A 22,118-nucleotide genomic window follows, 5' to 3' on the forward strand; every position below is an offset into this window, starting at 1 on the left:
ATTAGCTCTGGGGATCTCCCATCCACTGCCACCAACCTCATAGTTCCCTCATCCCGCACCTCCCATTTCTGCCTCCTACCCAAGATCCACAAACCTGCTTGTCCAGGTAGACCCATTGTTTCTCCTTGTTCCTGCCCCACCGATCTTATATCTGTATATCTTGGCTCTGTTTCATCTCCCCGGTTCAGTCCCTTTCTACCCATGTCTATGACACTTCACATGTTCTTAATCTTTTCAATAACTTCAAGATCCGTTGCCCCGGGTCTTCTCATTTTCACTACCGATATACACTCCATGCCCCATCAGGAAGACTCAAAGCCCTCTGCTTCTTTCTGGACACCAGACTCACAGTTCCCCACCATCACCACTCTCCTCCGTCTGGCCGAACTGGTCCTCACTCTCAATAATTTCTCCTTTGGCTCCTCCCACTTCCTTCAAACAAAAGGGGTAACCATGGGCATTTGGATGAGTATTCGCATGGGTCCCAGCTAGCCTGCCTTTTTGTTGGCTATATGGAACAGTCAATGTTCCAAGCCTATCCCAACTTTCCTCTACATTGCACCGACAACTGCACTAGTGCTGTTTCCTGCACCCATGCTGAGCTGGTCGACTTCATCAACTTTACCTCCAACTTCAAATTTACCTGTTTCATTTCTGACACCTCCCTCAGCTTTCTCCATCTCGAGAGACAGTTCATCTACTGATATCTTTTATAAACTCACTGATTCACACACCTTTCCCACACCATTACTTGTAAAAATGTCCTCCCCTTCTCTCAATTCCTTTGTCTCTGCCGCATCTGCCCTCAGGAAGATGCTTTTCATTCCAGAACCAGTAAGATGTCCTCCTTCTTCAAAGAAAGGTGCTCTCTTTCCTCCACCATAAGTGCTGCTCTCACACGCATCTCTTCCATTTCATACTCATCTGCCCTCACCCCATCCTCCTGCCAGCCCATCAGAGAAAGGGTTCCTCTTATCGTCACATACCACCCCATCAAACTCCTCACTACTATTCAAGGCCCCAGTCCTTCCAAGTGAGGCGACATTTCACTTATGAGTTTGCTGGCGTCATTCACTGTATCAGGTGCTCCCAGTGTGGTCTCCTGTACATTGACAAGACCCGACATAGACCACTTCAATGAGCTCCACCCGACAAACCCAATTCAATTCTACTTCCCATTCCGGCACACTAGTCTGTGGCTTTCTCTGCTGCTTCAATGAGACCACATTCAGGTTGGAGGAACAACACCTTATATTCCATCTGGATAGCATCAATTTCTCGATCTTCTGCTAACTGCCCCCCATCCTTCTCCTTCACCGTTCCTATTTCCCTCTCTCATCTTATCTCCTTACCTGACCATCATCTCCCTCTGGTGCTCCTATCCCTTCCCTTTCTTCCATGATCTTCTGTCCTCTCCCATCAGATTTCCCCTTCTCCAGCCCTTTAACACTTTCACCAATCGACTTCCCAGCTCCGTATTTCACTCCTTCTCTCCCGGTTTCACCTATCAGCCACTACCTTGTGTCTCTTCCTCTCCTCTTCCCCCAAAACACCTCTTTACTCTGACTTCCAATCTCTTTTTCCCAATCCTGATGAAGGGTCTCAGCCTAAAATATCAACTGTTTACTCTTTTCCACTGACGCTGCCTGGCCTGCAGAGCTCCTCCAACATGTTGTGTGTATTACCTTGATTTCCAGCACCTGCAGATTTTTGCTCGTTTGGGTTCTTCTCCTTTTCTTCTATGGTCCACTCTCCTCTGCTATTGGATTCCTTCTTCTCCAGCCTTTTACCCTTCCCACCCACCTGGCTTCACCTATCTCCTTCTAGATTGTCTGCCATCTCTCCACCCCCACCCCCCCCCCCCCCCCTTTTAAGTCTGGCATCTTTCCCCTTCCTTTTCAGTCCTGCAGAAGGGTCTCGGCCCGAAACATCAACTGCTTATTCATTTCCATAGATGTTATCTGACCTGCTGAGTTCTTCCAATGTTTTGTGTATGTTGCTCTGGATTTCGAGCTTCTGCAGAAATTTTTTGTGTTTCTAAGGTAGAAGGTAGTCACCCAGAGGCACTGAATGAATTCAGTTGGCCAGACCACTTAAGGAAATGGATGGTTGATGTTTTGGATCAAGACCCTTCATTATCACTGGCATTCCATGCAGCTCAAATGAATAGTGTCAGAATGTCAACTGTCCCTTTCCTCCACAGATGCTGCCTGACCTGCTGAGTTCCTCCAGCACCTTCTCTGTTACTCCAGATCCAAGCTTCTGCAGTCTCTAACAAACATCTACACTGTTCCCAACACAGACCCCTCCATTGACGGTTAGGCTCCATGGCATAAAAAAGGTTTGGAACCCCTGATCCACGTGATGTTTCCTACAGTGGGGGAATCTAGGACCAGAGGGGACAGCATTAGAATACAAGAATGACCCTTTAGAACAAAGATGAGAAAGAATTTCTTTAGGCGACATCACTGGCTATATTTAAGGAAGAGATCAATAGGTTCTTGATTAGTAAGGGTGCCAAAGGTTACAGAGAGAAAGCAGATGGCCGAGCAGACTCAATGGGCCAAATTCTACTCCTATGTCCTATGGCTTCATGTCTTTTTAAGATATTCATGATGGTGGTGCTCCACAAGGTAACATAGATTTGCATAACCACATAATCATGCTCATTTGCTATACTCACTGATGTATCTCCTCAACACGTTTTCTATTTGTTTTTGCTGAAACCTTCCTTTGATTACGAGCTGGTTATTGCCATCAATGGATCCACTATTAAAAGAAAAACAATAGCCCAAGTTACAATCAATGAGGTACCTCAAAATCAGAATCAGGTTTAATATCACTGGTATATGCTGTCAAATGCTGTTTTGCAACAGCAGTACAGTGCAATATATAATAAAAAAGTTACAATATAGATATTTAAATTAAATTAGTGCAAAAAGAGAGCAAAACAAGGAAAAAAGTGTACATTTTCATTGTCCATTCAGAAATCTGATGGCAGTGAAGAAGCAGCTGTTCCTAAACCATTGACTGCGTCTCTTCAGGCTCCTGTACCTCCTGTTTGAAAGTAGCAAGAAGAGGGCATGTCCTGAGTGATGGGAATCCTTAATGATGAATGCAGCCCTTTTGAAAATTCCCCGGATGCTGCGGAGGCTAGTGCCCATTATGGAGCTGGCTGAGGTTACAACCCTCTGCGGACTTTTTCTGATCTTGTTCAGTGACCCCCTCGATACCAGATGGTGATGCAGTTAAATTGCTCTCCATGGTACATCTATAGAAAATTTTCAGTGTCTTTGGTAACATATCAAGTCTGTTCAAACTCCTGATGAAATATAGCCGCTGACCTGGTGAATTCCTCCAGGAATTATTTGCAAAATCAGTAGTTGAAAACAGGTAAGAAAAAGATACATCCATGGATTTTTGGTTGGGGAAAAGCAAATCAGAATGATTCCCTGAAATTTCAAGGACTTCTAAAGACCAAGATGGAAAAACACATGCAGGGAAATACTGGGGCAAGGTAGGCTGAATATAGGCAAGGGTGGGACTGTGGTGGGGAACTGAATTGACACGTCACAAGAAGGCCAGAGTCACCCTTGGGGTCATAACGCAAAGCTCAAAGTAAGCTTATTATCAAAGTACATATATGTCACCAGATAACACTCTGAGATTAATTTTCTTGTGCGCATTCATAGTAGAAATACAAAAGAACCAAGGAAAACCTGCACACAAAGACTGACAAACAACCTATGTACAAACAGCAAAGTGTGCAAATACAATGTTTATCAAAGAGTTTTCTCCAGTGTACAGACAACACATCCTACACACCAGATATAGTAAACTTGCATTAATGGAATAGTATTTAAAAACACTGAGACTGGTTGGCCCAGTGAAGCAGCAAGCTCTTCCAGATTAATTACTTAGAAATACCAGCCCTACGAATCACACTGCCCAGCAAACGAGCTATTTAACCCTAGGTCGATCATAAGACAATTTACAATGACCAATTAACTTACCAACAGGTACATGTCTTTGGAATGTGGGAGTAAACCAGAACACCTGGAGGAAACCCATGCGCCCAATGAAAGGACTTACAAACTGCTTACAGAGTACATCAGAATTGAACTCCAACACGCAGGGCTATAATAGCGTCGCAATTACTGCTACACTACAGTGGCGGTTGTTGTCCCTCAGGATCAGGGATAATGGGCTTCCAACTCTGGTTCTGTGGAATGACAAAGTCAGTGTGGGGACTCCAGGTTCTTCTACAGATAGGGGCAGGTAGCAAGCTCCTTCAGTTGGTTACGATGGGCTTCTGAGCCCCTAAAGCACCAACATGAGGTTCACAGTATTATCAACAAAACCCCTCTCCCCACTTTGAACATAAGAACTTTCAATCCTTGCTGCCAGTATTTGGCCTAAAACACCATAACTGATTAAATTTACTTGTTTATATTAAAAAAAATAAGTCACACAATTTTGCTTTCAATGCTCTAGCTGGCAACTACCATCTGCATACATTTTAGAAAATTACAAAATCCACAAAGTAATCATAAGTAATGGTCAATAAATACCCAGACAATTTATTACACTTCATCAAATTCATTCCTTTCATGTGCTCCAGAGACATTCCACCTCACTCTTTTGTTCATTCTGATGACATTTAAAAGCAGCTTTTTGGCAAGATTTGTAAGCCTCCTTTAGCTTGTTTATGGTGCTGTCAGGGTGAAACCCAACGCTTTGTATCAAAGGCTAGAATGGTCAGTGAGCAGATGTTTACTGGTACTCTACAAAGCTTGAAACAGTTTGAACGTCAACTCCTTTAATGGATTGTAGGAGACAGCTAGGAACAGGTTGACTGCTCCCGAAGGTCAGAACATATGGCATCTAGGATAAGCTAGCCAAATGGATAGAGTTGAATGGTTGAAAGAGATGATCATGCAGGGTGGTTTTACAATAGGGTCTTTTAAGAGACTTAGATGGTAGAGTAATTCTAGCAGTTTCTAGAGTAGCTTACATGGTCAGCATAACATTGGGCCAAAGGGCCTGTAATGTGTTGTAGATTTCTATGTTCTAAAATAGAGGTCTGTGATCTACAGTGCTGCCCTCCCCTTGAGAAAGTTCTGGAACCAGAGAGAGTTTGACCCTGGCACCAGGGATGCAATGTACCGTCCTGAAATCTCATGCACAGTAACAGAATCTGGGTGTTCTCCTTAAAGATTAGATTCTTAAAAATTAAGCTTTGTCAGATGTAAAACAAGACAGAAAAGTTAAATTTGTAATTTGTATCAATGACCAATACAATCCAAAAATGTGCTTAGGGGCAGCCCACAAGCGGTCCTAACATAGCGTGCCCACAACTTACTAACACAAACCCGTAAGTCGTTGAAATGTGGGAGAAAACCAGAGCACCCGGAGGAAATGCCCAGTCACAGAAGAACATAACTTAGAGACAGCAGCAGAAAGTGATCCAGAGCCACTGGAGTGTTGTGCAGTAGTATCCTTAACAGAGAAGGGCATATGGTAATAATGTAGCGGTGTGCTACACGCAGCACTGAAATAACGACACGTAGTCGGTGAGCTGCAGTTGCAAAAGAGATTTATTCAAACTTCACAGCCTCGCTTTAAAACCTTCCTGTTCCCACCCTCCCCAGGCGGGAATGCTGTAGGGGGTGCATATTCACAGTCCCGTCCCATGCGCGGGCTTTTCCCCTTGCTGGTGAAGAAGGCCGGGCGCCCTCTTTGGGACCGGCCTCAATGCTGGCACTTGCCACTTTGTGAGCCAGTTCGAGTGCACTGGGAAGTTGGTCGCCACATAACCCCCACCCCCAGAACTGGCAATACACGCCCCAATGTCCTCAGTCTGGGTCGGTCCCTGTTTGGGAGGTCTGCCTCTGCGCTGCGGTGCCTGAATCTCGATCGGCTGCGCCAAGTCCACATGGGCTGGTTTGAGTCGATTCACTGTGAAAACCACCTCCTTCCCCCAATGCCCAGCACGAATGTGGACCCGTTGTTTCTGATCACCGTAAACGGCCCATCGTAGGGCAGTTGTAGTGGAGTCCGGTGTCCGCCCCGTTGTACTAAAACGAACAGCTCTGCAGGTCTTTAGGTACGCAGGTCGGGTTCTGCCCATGGTGTGACATGGGTAAGGGGGCCAGGTTACCGAGCCTCTCACATAGTCTGTCCAGGACTGCTGCGGGTTCTTCCTCTTGCCCCCTTGGGGCTGGTATGAACTCTCTTGGGACGACCAGGGGTGCGCCAACTCAGCCAACAAGGTGTGCAGATCCTCTCTGGGGGCCATGCAGATTCTGAACAGAACCCAGGGAAGCTCGCCCACCCTTGTTAGGCCCTTTGAGGCGGGCCATGAGAGCCGACTTCAGGTGATGGTGGAAACGCTCCACTAGTCCGTTCGACCGTGGGTGGTAGCCAGTTGCATGGTGCAGCTGTGTCCCCAAAAGGCTGGCCATAGCTGACCACAGGCTAGAGGTGAACTGGGCGCCTCTGTCGGAGGTAATGTGGGCCGGTACACCAAAGCGAGGTGGTGTCGGTGAGCGGGACTGCCTCTGGCCATCTTGTGAACCGGTCTACGATAGTCAGGAGGTGCCGCACTCCTCACTACACTGGCAGGGGGCCCACGATATCGACATGAATGTGGTCGAAACACCAGTGGGTGGGATGGAACTGCTGCGGCAGGGCTTTGGTGTGCCACTGCACCTTGGCTGTTTGGCAGTGCACGCACGTTTTGGCCCATTCACTGACCTGCTTGCAGAGTCCGTGCCAAATGAACCTGTTGGCTACCATCTGGATGGTTGTCCTGATGGAGGGGTGTGCTAAGTTGTGAATGGAGTTGAAAACGCACCGCAGCCAGGCTGCCGGGACAATGGGGCGTGGTTGGCTGGTGGTGACGTCACAGAGTAGGGTCCTCTCACCTGGGCCTACGGGGAGGTCCTGGAGCTGCAAACCAGAGACTGCAGTTCTGTAACTAGGGATCTCCTCGTCTGCATGCTATGCCTCCACCAGCAGTTCATAGTCTACCCCCTGGGACAGGGCTTGGATGTTAGGGCGAGAGAGGGCGTCCGCCACGACATTGTCCTTTCCCAAGACATGCTGGACATCCGTTGAGTATTCGGAGATGTAGGACAGATGTCACTGCTGGCAGGACAACCAGGGGTCGGATGCTTTCGTGAATGCAAAGGTAAGCCGTTTGTGGTCCGTGAACGCAGTGAAGAGCCTACCTTCTAAGAAGCACCTGAAATGCCAGATTGCCAGGTATAGCACCAACAGTTCTCGGTCGAAAGCACTGTATTTGAGCTCGGGTGGTCGTAGGTGTTTGCTGAAAAATGCCAGGGGTTGCCAGCGACCCTCAATGAGTTGTTCTAGCACTCCACTGACTGCCGTGTTAGATGCATCCACTGTGAGGGCGGTAGGGACGTCCGTTCTGGGGTGCACTAGCATTGCGGTGTTTGCCAAGGCTTCTTTGGTTTTAACAAAAGCGGCGGCGGACTCCTCATCCCAGGTTAAGTCCTTGCCCTTACCCGACATCAGGGTGAACAGGGGACACATGATTCAGGCTGCTGAGGGGAGGAAGCAGTGGTAGAAATTCACGATACCCACGAATTCCTGAAGGCTTTTGATTGTGTTGGGTCGGGGGAAATGGCGGACTGCGTCTACCTTGGCAGGCAGAGGGGTTGCCCCAACTTTAGTAATCCTGTGGCCCAGGAAGTCGATGGGTGTCAAGCCCGAACTGGCATTTGGCCGGGTTGATTGTCAGGCCGTATTCACTCAGTCCGGCGTGGAGTTGATGGAGGTGGGACAGATGCTCCTGACGACTACTGCTGGCTATGAGAATGTCACCCAAATAGACGAAAGCGAAGTCCAGGTCGCGTCCCACCGCGTCCATTAACTGCTGAAACGTCTGTGCGGCATTCTTTAGGCCGAATGGCATGTGAAGAAACTCGAAAAGGCCGAACGGGGTGATGAGTGCCGTTTTGGGGATGTCGTCCAGATGCATCGGGATTTGATGGTATCCCTGGATGAGGTCTATCTTGGAGAAGATCCATGTGCCATGCAGGTATGCTGCAAAGTCCTGAATGTGCAGCATAGGGTAGCGGTCCGGTGTTGTAGCCTCGTTCAGCCTGCGGTAGTCGCCGCATGGTCTCCAGCCCCCTGATGCTTTGGGCACCATGTGCAGGGGGAAGGCCCATGGGCTGTCGGACCGCTGTATGATCCCCAATTCCTCCATCCTCTTGAACTCCTCCTTCCCCAGTCAGAGCTTGTCCAGGGGAAGCCTTCGAGCACGGGCGTGGGGGGGCGGTCCCTGTGTCGGGATGTGGCGCTGTACGCTGTGTCTAGGCATGGCTGCTGTGAACTGTAGTGCCAGAACCGATGGGAAATCTGCCAGGACTCTGGTGTAGTCTTTGTCGGACAGCATGATGGAGTCTAAGTGTGGGGCCGGCAACTGGGCTTCACCCAGGGAGAATGTTGGAAAAGTCTCGGCGTGGACCGGTAGGCTGTGAGCTCGCAAAACATCCGCTCCCAGGAGCGGTTGGGCTACGGCGGCCAGTGTGAAGTCCCACGTGAACCAGCTGGAGCCTAACTGTAGCCGCACCGTACGGGTGCCGTAGGTCCTTACTGTGCTGCCGTTCGCGGCTCTCAGGGTGTGACCCGGTTCTCTGTTGCGGATGTCGTAACTCATCAGAGGTAAGATGCTGATCTCTGCTCCGGTGTCAACCAAAAAGCGGTGTCCCGACTGCTTGTCTCAGACATACAGGAGGCTATCCCGATGGCCAGCCGCCGTAGCCATCAGTGGCGGCTGGCCCTGGTGTTTCCCGGGAACTTGCAAGACGGGCTACAGCGGCAGGCTTCTGCGCCGGTGGTAAAAGCACCATTGTTTGTTAGTCTCCTCACTCCTGCTTCTGGGGTTAGTGGGCTCTGCAGCCGGGCCTGGTCTGGTCTGCTGCCGGGAGCATGGCCTGGTGATCTGTGCAACGGACGCCCCACTTTCCTTCTTGGCTTTCCACAGCTCGTCTGCCCGGGCCGCCACCTTCCGGGGGTCGCTGAAATCCACGTCAGACAGCAGCAGGCATATGCCCTCGGGCAGCTGCTCCAGGAACGCCTGCTCAAACATGAGGCAGGGCTTGTGTCCTCCGGCCAGGGACAGCATCTCGTTCATCAAAGCCGACGGTGGCCTGTCTCCCAAACCATCCAGATGCAGTAAGCGGGCAGCTCGCTTGCACCTTGAGAGTCCAAAAGTCCTTATAAGCAGGGCTTTGAACTCTGTGTATTTGCCATCCGCTGGGGGCGACTGTATGAACTCTTCAACCTGGGCGGCTGTCTCCTGGTCGAGGGAGCTCACCACCTGCTGAATGTGGAATTGGGTTTCTGCTTGCTGGAACCACAGGTGAGGTCGCTGCGTCCAGAAGCTTGGCAGTTTTAACGAAACTGCATGAACAGATGCGCCGTCGTTCATCTCCGGTCCAAATATTGTTTGGGCCGTCGGGGTCACCAACTGAAGCAGTGTGCTACACGCAGCGCTGAAATAATGACACGGAGTCGGTGAGCTGCCGTTGCAAAAGAGATTCATTCAAACTTCGCGGACTCGCTTTCAAGCCTTCCTGTTCCCGCCCTCCCTGGGCAGGAATGCAGTAGGGGGCGCATATTCACAGTCCCGTCCCGCGTGTGGGCTTTTCCCCTCGCTGGTGAAGAAGGCCTGGCGCCCTCTTTGGGACCGGCCTCAATGCCGGCGCGCGCCACATTGTGAGCCGGTTCGAGTGCGCTGGGAAGTGGGTCGCCACAATAGGAAGAGTCACAGCCGAGAGATGTCACCCTGGTGCTAAGCAGGGTGAGAGTGCCAGGGAGAAATAGTGGTAGACAAATGGAGATGCCACACGAAGCTGCTTAACAAGCCTCGAGCCCATGATATTACAGCAGAGATTCTAGCATGGAGAAAGCAGTGACTAACTGGCAGGAAGCAAAGAGTGGGAATAGAGGGATCCTTTTCTGATAATCACTAGTGGTGTTTCGCAGAGGTCTGTGTTGGGACTGATTCTTTTTATGTTATCTATCAATGATTTGGATGACGGAATTGATGGCTTTGTTGCAAAGTTTGCAGATGATATGAAGATAGGTGGAGGTACAAGTAGTTTTGAGGAAGTAGGAAGGCTACAGCAGGAAAGACATTAGAAGAATAGGCAAAGAAATGGAAGATGGAATACAGTGTTGGGAAGCATATGATCATGCACTTTGGTAGGAAAAAGTGAAAGGGTTGACTATTTTCTAAAAGGAGAGAAAATACTAAAAAAAACGACACAAAGAGACTTGAGTCTTTGTGCAGGTCTCCCGAAAGGTTAAGTTACAGGTTGAGTCGGTGGTGAGGAAGGCAAAGGCAATGTTAGCATTAATTTCAAGAGGATTAGAATATAAAAGCAAGGATGTAATGTTGAAACTTTATATAGCACTGATGAGGCCTCAGTTAAGCAGGTTTGTGCCCCTTATCTAGAAAGGAGGAGCTGAAACGGGGGAGTGTTAAAAGGAGGCTCATGAAAATAGTTTAAGAGTTAAATAGCTTGTCATAAGAAAAGCGTCTGCTGACTCTGGGCCTGTATTCGCTAGAATACAGAAAAATGAGGGGTGACCTCACTGAAACCTACCAAATGGTGAAAGGCCTTGATAGAGCGGATGTGGAGAGGATGTTTCCTGTGGTGGGAGAGTCTAAGACCATAGGACTCAATAGAGGGGAGGCCTTTTAGAATGGAGATGAGGCTGAATTTCTTTAGCCAGAGTGGTAAATCATTGGAATTCTTTGCCACAGGCAGCTGTGGAGGCCAAGCCTTTATGTATATTTAAGGCAGAGGTTGACAGATTCTTGATTGGTCAGGGCATGAAAGATACAGAGAGAAGGAGATTGAAGCTGAGAGGAAAATTGGATCAGCCATGACGAAATCATGGAGCAGACTCGATAGGCCAAATGGCCTAATTTTGTGCCTTTATCTTATGGTCTTAACTCACCACAGAATTTCAATTTACCTCTTAAAATATAAATGATAGGAAAATGGAGGGCTTTGTGAGAGGGTGGGTCAGATTAATCTGATGAGTGCATTAAAAGGTTGACACAAACTGTGGGCTAGAAGGCCTATACTGTACTGCATGCTCAGTGTCCTTTATTAGGTATACCTGCTCAGTAATGCCAATCACATGGTAGCAACTCAATACATAAAAGCATGCAAATATGGTCAAGAGGCCCAGTTGTTGTTGTTTAGACCAACTATCAGAATGGAAAGAAATGTAACATGACTTTGACCATGGAATGATTATTCGTGCCAAATGGGGTAGAAACATAGAAAGCCTACAGGCCACAATACAGGCCTTCGGCCCACAAACCTGTGCCGAATATGTCCTTACTTTAGAAATTATCTAGGGTTATTTAGAGGTGGTTTGAGTATCTCAGAAGTTGCTGATCTCCTGTGATTATCACAAACAATAGTCTCTAGACTTTACAGAGAATTGTGTAAAACAAAAAAAATCCAGTGGACAGCAGCTCTATGGGCGAAAATGCCTTGCAAATGAACGAGGTCAGAGAAGAATGGTTGGACTGGTTCAATCTGACAGGAAAGCAAATAACCACACATTACAACAATAATGTGCAGAAGAGCATCAAGCTGAATTGTGGAACTGATTCTTTGCAAAATTAAAAGTCTAAAAATTAAAATTGGGAAATAATCTAATTGGGTAGCGGGGTGGAAATGCAGGGAGGTGTGAGGCACTCCTTTTCTCCACAAGCCTGCATGTCTCCCTTGGGCAAGGTGTAGCACCTGCTTAGCCTCTCTTCTCCGATCAGGATGATGAACAACTGATGCATATCACAAGTTCTGGTTATGTAACCACTGATGCCAGGCAGAGTACTGATAATGTCTGGTGTCACCCGTTTTGTAAAGACACTGTTCAGAAGGCAATGGCAAAAAATATCTGTAGAAAAAATTTTGCCAAGAACAACCATGGTGAAAGACCATGATCGCCAATGTCACAAGACAAGGCACATGATGATGATGATGAATCTTTAAACTTTCCACTAATAACTTACCAAAAAGTTAGCAAATTGTGGCTAAGAGTTACTACAGATACAAATGGATGATTTCATCAAGAGACTCCAAACACAAAACAAAACACACACTACTCCCAACTATTCTGTGCATTCCAGCTGGTTTTATTTTAATCAGAGAAGCAGCGAGCTTAGAAGGGCAGCATTGGAGGAGGTAATGGGACAAAGCAAAGTACTGAGACACACCAATTGTTGTTAACTGAAGGACAGGCTCTTTCTTCCACCCAGAGGTATTTTATAGGGCCCTTAGCATTGTCAGGGATCCCTCTCAATTGTCTCACAATCTCTTTGACACCCAACCATTAGGCAGGAAATACCATGGCATTAGGACAAGGACTGCTAGGATGGGAAACAGCTACTTCCCTCCTGGCTGTGAGACTGCCAACCAGGGTCTCATTGCTTATGAAGTACACATATCATTATACTGTTTATAATCATATAAACATACAACAATTACAGCACGGAAACAGGCCATCTCGGCTTTTCCAGTCCGTGCTGATGCTTACACTCACCTAGTCCCACTGGCCCGCACTCAGCCCATAACCCTCCATTCCTTTCCTATAGGTATATACCAGGGGTCGGCAAGGTTTACCACTGAAAGAGCAATATGGACCCATTTCCCACAGAAAAGAAAACACTGGGAGCCACAAAACCCGTTTGACATTTAAAATGAAATAACACTGCATACAATGGGTTTTTTTGCCTTTATGCTATGTATAAACAAACTATAATGTGTTGCATTTATGAAATTGATGAACTCCTGCAGAGAAAACGAAATTACATTTCTGCATGCAACAAAAACATTTTGAACTCCGAAAAAAAGATGTTGGGTTGGGTTGAAGATTACTCCATAGTTAGCCTACCTTGGATCGAAGCATTAAAAGAAAGCGCGCACTGGCGGGTGTCAGGCATTGGCAGTGGTGACGTATATTAATAGGATAAAAAACACGTTGTAGCGGTGTGCTACATGCAGCGCTAAAATAAAGACACTGCAGTCAAAGGTAACTTTATTCGAACTAAACAGCCTTGCTTTAAAGCCTCCCTCAACCCGTCCCCGTGGGCGCGGATGCTCCAAAAGACACGTACTCACAAACCCCCGTAGGCTATCTCCCTTAGCCGGAACGGTGGCTCATTGTGAGCCGGTTTGGATGTGCCAGGAAATGGGATCTCCACAAAGTTTTTAGATTGTACAAGATCACCATAATCTTCAAATTTCGAATTACATTTCAAAAGCTAACAAACCACGGGAAGCCGCATCACAGAGATGAAAGAGCCGCACGTGGCTCTGGAGCCGCAGGTTGCCGACCTCTGGTATATACCTATCCAATGTTACTTTAAATGACAATACTGAACCTGCCTCTACCACTTCTACTGGAAGCTCATTCCACACAGCTACCACTCTCTGAGTAAAGAAATTCCCCCTCGTGTTACCCTTAAACTTTTGCCGTCTAAATTAATTTAATATTGTGTCATAAATGCACCTTATGCTAAAAGTTAATTGTCTAAAATATATTTAATAATTTTATTATGTGTGGTAATATTATTTAATGTGCTGAGGGTGTGAACTATATGTATTATGTTGTGTGCCTTGGTCCGGAGGAATGTTATTTTGTTTGGACATTTACAGGTGTACAGTTGAATGACAAAAAACTGAAACAGCAAAGGGATCAGGCATTAATCTCAATCGTTCCTTCAAGCTGATTAAGATCTTTGAATTCAGACATTTTCAGTAAAATAGCCCAGAGGTGTACTGCAGACTCAAAGGGCTAGAGTTTCAATAATTTGGTCAAGCTTCCAATAAGTGAGGATTTGTACTTTTCCTACAGTTAATAATCAATTACACATTTATTAAGACTACACTCTTACCTTGTACCCAACTCAGCCAATAAAAATGCCAGGAGATGTTTAGGTTGACGATGTAACCTAGAAAAGGGGGGGGAAATGAGACGTTAGTTGCAAATTTTATTGCTACACTAAAACAAGTTAGTTTTAAACACCAAGGTAGTAAAACATCTTTGGTAAGCGGGAATATTTCTGCTACAAGGTGACAAAACATTAAGGCTCCCCCAGAAATTAATGCAAAATTCAGATAAGAGGAACTCTGATGGTTCCAACTCTAGCTGTGAGGTTGCATCACTGTATTATCTTCTAAAGTACGGATTGCATTGAACTGCTGCTGCTAAGATAACAAATTTCATGACACATGCTGGTGATAATAAACCTGATTCTGACTCTGAGAGGAGGAAGACTGAGCATGGGACTAGCAACCCCTCCTGTAAAAAACCAGTGCTACAGAAAAGCCAACAGAAACTCCAAAGACCTCATCCTTGGGAGAGGAAGGATATATCTAGTAGATGGGCTACACCTGGAGACAACGTGAAAGACTGGCACGGGACAAAGGAGACTACAGAACTACTGTCGGTGGCCTATGCCCAATAGGGGCGATGGGTTAACAGGACCTATAACAAAGAGAAGCATGTAACAATATTAATATGCAACATCATAATCATTCCATAGTTTGCTTTTTGTTTAAAGTACACGCTCATCAAAGGTTCCGTAGTAAAAAGGATAAGCAGCTTCGAGCTCCTGGGTGTCACTATTTCTAAGAATCTATCGCAGGCCCAATACTATGAAGAAGGCACTCCAGCAGCTCTATTTCATTACAAGTTTGATGAGAATCGGTATACTGTCATTCTTACAAATTTCCAAAGATGTATGGTGGAGAGGTTGTTTCACAGCCTGGTGTGGAGGCTCCAATGCACAGGAACGAAAGAGACTGCACAGGCTTGTAGACTCAGCCAGCTCTATCACAGGCACAAACCATCCCATCAAGGACATCTTCAAGAGGCTTCTTCCCCTCCACCATCAGATTTCTGAATGGTCCATGAACACTACCTCATTATTTTGTTCTCTTTTTACACTATTTATATCTTGCATTGTAACATAGCACTATATTGCACTATACAGCCAACACAAAACAGCAAATTTCAAAACAGATTTCACGAGATGAGCCAGTGTAATAAACCCAATTCCGAGCAGGCTCGACGGGCCAGATGGCCTACTCGGGCTCCTGTTTCTAATGTTCTTATGTAATAATTTCAAGAAAATAACAAAAGAATTGAAAAAAGATTGTTTTGCTACTAATGATTCTGCATTTATAATTTAATCAGCCCTATACCAGTGTCATATTTAAACAAGGTGATACCTTGGAGAGAAAGAAACACAAAACTCTGAATTAAATAACTGTTCAGGCTTAAAGTCCCCTGTGATTACAGCTGTTTTATAATTTCTAATAGCTCTTAGAAGGTTTATCTCTGGTATAATTTCCAGTAATATCTGGAAACTAATTGTTTTCTATTATTTCATTTTGTTTTTTTAAGTAAAAATAATCTTGATCACAAGACATTTTTGGTATTGTTACTAACAAAGTATTGTAACAGAGGCTTATAATTACTTAGGCACAAGAGATTCTGCAGATACAGGAAATCTAGAGTAACACACAAAATGCTGTAGGAACTCAGTAGGTCAGGCAGAATCTATGGAGAGGAATAAACAACCAAAATTTTGGGTTGAGTGACTTCGTCAGGACTTGACGAGAAATCACCAGCATCTGGCTTCTTCCCTCTTCTTCTTCTTCTTCAGTCCTGGGTAGGTGTCTCAGCCTCTTCCTCTCCATCAATGTTGCCTGACCTGCCGCGTTCCTCCAGCACGGCGGGGGGTGGGGGTGTGTGTGTGTGACTGTGTGCGCGCGTGTGTGTGTGACTGTGTGTGCGTGTGCACGTGTGTGTGTGCGCGTGTGTGCGTGCGTGCGAGTGTGAGTGTGTGTGTGTGTGTGTGTGTGTGTGTGATTCAAAGATTCAAAGTACATTTATTATCAAAGTATGTATACAGAAAACAACTCTTTGAGATTTGTCCTCCCAGATAGCCATGAAAAAGGAAACACCATGGAACCTATTCAAGAAAGTATCAAACACCCAATGCGCAAAAAAGAACAAACAGTACAAACAGCAAAAAGCAAGCGAACGCCACATAGAATATCAAACAAAGAGCCCATTTAATTTACACCACAGTGCTAGTAGGCTGCATGCAGAACCATTCTTTGCCTAAGCATTCCAGTCTGAATCAATCAAATTGTTCAAAAATAGTAAAAAGAGAGTAACCAAAATCCAGAAATGCATGCACCATGAACCTCAACATCCTACAAAATGAGTCCCCAGCCACGCCAATCAATCCTCGCACAAAGAACCCAAGCCTCCTGCACTTTCCTCCGACAGCAGCTAGCGAGGAGGAGGAAAAGACCAGTCAAACACAGACAGACGTGCCAAACACTCGCCCGTCCTCTGCGGCTTCAACCTTGCTCAACACGTCACTCGGAGAGAAGCAACAGAGTCGATGATGGGGTCACATCCTGTCTCCAGGATGCACACTCTGTTCCAAACTTCATCGAAATCCCTGAGTCAGCAAAGCGTCAAATCACGCAATCAGCCCCCAAAACACATCGAAATGTAACTCCCAGGTTCCAATCGCGCACAGCTTAGTAATGTTATATTTGAAAGAAGAAATGAAGTAGTTTTGTGAATTGCTGCAGGACATCACCATTGGTCGCATTGTTTACTGGTGCCATCTTGCCTAAATACTTAGGATATTTTGTAACTACTGGGTTTTTCAAATTTTCCAACTAATTATTGCATTTTGAGGTCAAAAATCACTATTTTAATAAAATAGCCAATCTCTAAATAACAAGCTTCCACGCAGAGCAATGTGATGGTAACCCATATTTCGTGTGAAGTGAAATGTTACACACTCTGGCCAGACAGATATTATCTTTCTTTGATTTTCATTCTCCAAAAGACAGAGCTCTGCACACAATCCCAGATTCTGGCATACAGTTGCAAGAAAAAATCTGTGAACCTTTTGCAGTTATCTGGTTTTCTGCAACTATTCAAAATGTGGTCTAATCTTCATCCAAGTCACAACAATAGACAAACACAATCTGCCTAAATTAATAACACACAAACATTTGTACTTCTCGTTAATACTGAATATACCAACAATCACTGTCTAGCTTTATAGAAGTATTTGAACCTCTGGGGTAATGTCTTCTACAAAATCAATTTGGAGTTGGTTGTTCCAATCTATGAGATGAGATTGGAAGTGAGGGTCGTAGAGATGCGCTGCCCTACAAAAAAGACACACAAAGTCAGGTTACTGACAGAGCTTGTTCTTCTCAAGAAATATCTCATTTATGTGCACCAGGCCTTGATCAAAACAACTTTTAGAGGTCCTTAGAAGAATTGTAGAGATGCATGAAGCTGGAAAAGGCTACAAAAGCAGATCTAAAGTCCTGAGTGTTCATCAGTTCACAGTAAGAATAACAGTCTACAAATGAAGGAAATCCAGTACTGTTGCTACTCTCCCTAGGAGTGGGCATCCTGCAAAGATTCCACCAAGAGCACAACATGCAATGCTGAAAGAGATGATAAAGAACCCAAGGGTAACAGCAAAAAACATGCAGAAATCTCTAAAACTTGCTAAAGTCTCTGTTCATGTGCCCACTATAAGAAAAACGTTGAACAAGAATGGCGCTCATGAAAGAACACCACAGAGGATGAATTCTCTCCAAAAAAAAAACATTGCTGCACGTCTCATGTTTGCAAAAGACTACATGCATGTTGCACAATGCTTCTGGGACAATGTTCCATGGACAGCTGAGACAAAAGTTGAACTTTTTGGCAGAAATTCACACTACTATGTTTGGAGAAAAAAGGCACTGCACACCAACACCAAAACCTCATCTCAACTGTGAAGCATAGTGGAAGGAGCATCATGGTTTAGGGCTGATTTGCTGCCTCAGGGCCTGGACAGCTTGCAATCATTGAGGGAACAATGAATTCAAAATTATATCAAGATATTTTACTGGAGAATGTCAGGGACTGGTCCATCACCTGAAGCTTAATAGAAGTTGGATGATGCAACAAGACAATGATCCGAAACACAAAAGTCAACAACAATTAAAAAGAATATTCATGCTTTGGAATGCCCAAGACAAGAATCCAGATCTTAGCCCAAATGAGATGCTGTGGTGTGAACTGGAGGGTAGTTCATGCAGGGTATCCATAAAGTATTGATGAACTTAAATAGTTTTTTATGGAGAAAAGGTCTAAAATTCCTCACTGTTGTGCAAGTCTGGTCAACAGCTACAGGAAATGTTTGGTGGAGGTTACTGTTGCTAAAGGAGTTTCTACCAGTTACTAAATACAAGGGCAACTATGAATGATTAAACAATGTGTTCAATAAAGACATGAAAAGTACAATTGTTCGTGTTATTAGTTTAGCCAGATTGCGTTGATCTATTGTTGTGATTTAGATGAAGATCAGACCACATTTTATGAGTAATTAATGCAAAAAAACAGGTATTACAAAGAGTTTACAAACTTTTTCTTACAACTGTATGCCCCAGTCTATGATCATTTAGCTAAGATTTTAAATATAAATGCGGCCAAGGTATTTATGACATGAATCTCTGTGATTCAGCCCAATGAAGCCATAATGGCATGCTTGACTGATAAGCTTCCACAAGTGCCTTCCAAACAAATTTTATAGCTGTCAGCATCGCACCAGAAACATTTATTCACTTAGTGGTTGTCAATTACCCATCTTTCCCTTGTGCCAGATGTGTTTTAGTACTGTAATTCATGCAGATTGGCTCCTAAGCTTGCCCTCCGCAATACTAACTAAACGTCGGGGCACATCAATGGCTGCAGATCTCCAAGATGCCCTGAGCCTACAAAAGACACTGGATATTGTAATTCATAAGGAAAAGAGATGTCAGGAATCCAAAGCCACACAAGAAATGCAGGGGAACTCAGCAGGTCAGCAACATCTATGGAAGGGAATATATAGTTGACATTTCGGGCCAAGACTCCACATCAGGACTGGGCAAAAAAGGGGGAAGAAGCTGGAATAAGGTGGTGAGGGGAGGGAAAAGAATACGTTGGCATGTGATAGGTGAGACAAGGTGAGGGAGAAGGTGGTCAGGTGGGAGAGGGCGAATGAAGTGAGAAGCTGGGAGGGAGAAGTGAAGAGAAAAAGGAGTGAGAAAGAAAGAATTTGATAGAAGAGGACAGTAGACATGAGAGAAAAGGAAGGAGGCAGCACACCAGAGGGAGGTGACAATCAGGTGAAGAGAATGCTATCCCCCTTCCTTTTCGTCTTATTGAAGGGTCCCCTGATGGAAGGCCAATTGTTTATTTCCCCTCCATAGCTGCTGCCTGACATGATGAATTCCTCCAGTGTTACTCTGGTTAATGCAACTGTGATGTTTTCGGTCCTTTGAGAATTTTAAGCAGAAAAGCTTGCTTCACCTGCACAGCAATGATGGGGAGATTTTAGTAATGCTACCCAATCCCAATATAGACAAACTAATAGGAATATTAAGATTTGTAATGAGGTAGACAAAATAAAACATGTCCCTTTAATTCTTAGTGCTAGTAGCACCTGCTTTATTTGTCTGAGGCAGAAATCTGATGTAGATTCCAGTTGCATTAACCAGAGCTCCAGCTGGATGGCAGCAGTTTATGGGACATGCTTTGTTGAATTATTATCATTAAAAAAAATTGCCAGAAGTTTTCATTTTCTATATAGGCAGCATGCAGGACATTTCTGTGCAAAACTCTCCTTCAATCATCTTTTATTGCTTTGAATTTGAAGCTAGTGCAAGCGGGGAAAAAGAAATCACCACCTCTTATAGCATCAAAGAACAAAATGCAAAGGTATGTATAGACTGCGCAGGGGCAAAAACAGCCTGCTACTAAATGATTCCTTTGACAATGGTTGGAGGCATTGATCTGATACGTTAACTGGACAGTATTGTGCCTGGTTGCATCACAGCCTGGTCTGGAAGTATCAATGTACAGGAACAGAAAAGCCTGCAGAAGGTGGTGAATGCAGCCCATTCCATCACAGCCAAAGCCTTCACAACTGAGCACATCTACACGGAGCACACTGGCACAAAGCAGCATCCATCACCATCATCAAAGACCCCAGTCATCCAGGTCACGCTCTCTTCTCACTACTACCATCAGGCAGGAGGTACAGGAAGGAGCCAGATTCAGGAACTCCAAGGATATTCAAGTGGTTAACTTCACTCACCTCAACACTGAACTAATTCCACAAACTACAGACTCTACAACTTGTGACCCCAGTATTATTTATTCATTTTTTTATTTGCACAACTTGTCTTCTTTCACACACTGGCTGTTTTTCAGCCATTGTTTCTGTATAGTTTTTCATAAATTCTATTTATTTTCTTATGAATGCCTGCAAGATATATATAGCACTTTATATATTGTACTGTTTATGTCTTTCCAGTTACCAAATAACACTGAATTTTACTGAGCTAGTACAAAGCTAAGTGCTCTTACTGCTTATTTCCCAACCACTTTCTATTTTAACCAATATACAGGACTGTGCAAAGTCTTAGGCACCCTAGCTAGATACATAAGCCCAAGACTTTTGGATAGTATTGTATGTGGTGACGCATATGAAGTTTGATAACACATTTACTTTGAACTTTAAAATCCCAGGTTAAATACTCTGTAATGCAGTATATCAGCCAGAACAGAGATGCTAGAACTAGCCACAAAGCTATTAAGCCAAGGAGAAAGAATGCAATGATTCTGCTGAAAAGCAATGATCCTCTTTCTACGATGTCATCAGCTTCCAAGTATCACACCTTCCAGACGTTGGTGCTTTCTTCATTGCCTCATGCTTCGAGTGTTAACAACTTCCCTCTGAGCACCACTATAGGATCATACTGTCAATCAACAAGCTTCAGGTGTTAAAGAGGAGGGCTCAACAACACTGATGAAGGACCACTTAGCACTGGTATCAGAATAGATTTATTATTATCATATGTGTACCAAGATACCAAAAAAGACCATAAAACATGGGAGCAGAATTAGGCCATTCAGCCCATTGAGTCAGCTCCACCAATACAGTGAAAAGCTTGTCTTGCATATTGTTTATTCAGATCAGAACATTACAGTGTATTGAGCTAGAACATGGTAAAATAATGCAGAATAAAGCGTAAAAGCTACACTTTATTCTGCATCATTACCGTTTACGTTATTTGAGCTCAATGCACTGTGTCATCTGATCCATATGAACAAGAAAGCACAGTGCAATAAACTAAATGCAAAATCTAACAAGTGTGAGGACAAGAGTCTATTCAATCATCTGATAACAGCAGGGTAGAAGTTGTCCTTTAGCCTGGTGGTATGTGCTTTCAGACTTCTATATCTAGTCTTTGATTATGCTGTCTGCTTTACTGAAGCATCAAGAGGGTAGACAAGGTCCATAGAGGGGAGACTGGTTTCTGTGATGTGTTGAGCTGTGTCCACAACTCCCTGCAGTTTCTTGTGATCACAAGTAGAGCAGTTGCTATACCAAATCACTATGCATCCAGACAGAATGCTTTCTTTGATAGAAACAAAGAAAACCCATACAAGCCCTTCGGCCCACAAAGTTGTGCCAAACATGTCCCTATCTTAGAAATTACTAGGCTTACCTACAGCTCTCTAGTTTACTAAGCTCCATGTACTTATCCAAAAGCCTCTTAAAGGACCCTATCATACCTGCCTCCACCACCGTTGCCAGCAGCCCATTCCACACACTCACCACTCTCTGCGTAAAAAACTTACCCCTGACAACTCCTCTGTACCTACTCCCCAGTTCCTTAAACCTGTGTCCTCTTGTGGCAACCATTTCAGCCCTGGGAAAAAGCCTCTGACTATCTACACGATCAATGCCTCTCATCATTATTGTACACCTCTATCAGGTCACCTCTCATCCTCCTTGGCTCCAAGGAGAAAAGGCCAAGTTCACTCAACCTATTCTCATTGGGCATGCTCCCCAATCCAGGCAACATCCTTGTAAATCTCCTCTGCACCCTTTCTATGGCTTCCACATCCTTCCTGTAGTGAGGCAACCAGAACTGAGCACAGTATTCCAAGTGGGGTCTGAC

The 22,118-nt window shown here is 44.9% G+C and overlaps 1 protein-coding gene across 1 annotated transcript in view; it reads right to left on the reverse strand.

The window, feature by feature from the left end:
• The window catches only part of eif2s2 (eukaryotic translation initiation factor 2, subunit 2 beta), a 74,720-nt gene that overhangs the window by 3,111 nt on the left and 49,491 nt on the right, over positions 1-22,118 (reverse strand). Inside the window, exons 7-8 of the mRNA XM_059980995.1 lie at positions 13,961-14,017; positions 2,684-2,769 (exon numbers count right to left, since the gene is read on the reverse strand). Of these exons, the coding sequence (XP_059836978.1) occupies positions 2,684-2,769; positions 13,961-14,017 (143 nt within the window). The remainder of the gene's footprint in view (positions 1-2,683; positions 2,770-13,960; positions 14,018-22,118) is intronic.

The sequence above is a fragment of the Hypanus sabinus genome, chromosome 9 (genome assembly GCF_030144855.1).
Source record: "Hypanus sabinus isolate sHypSab1 chromosome 9, sHypSab1.hap1, whole genome shotgun sequence".
Taxonomy (NCBI): Eukaryota; Metazoa; Chordata; class Chondrichthyes; order Myliobatiformes; family Dasyatidae; genus Hypanus; species Hypanus sabinus.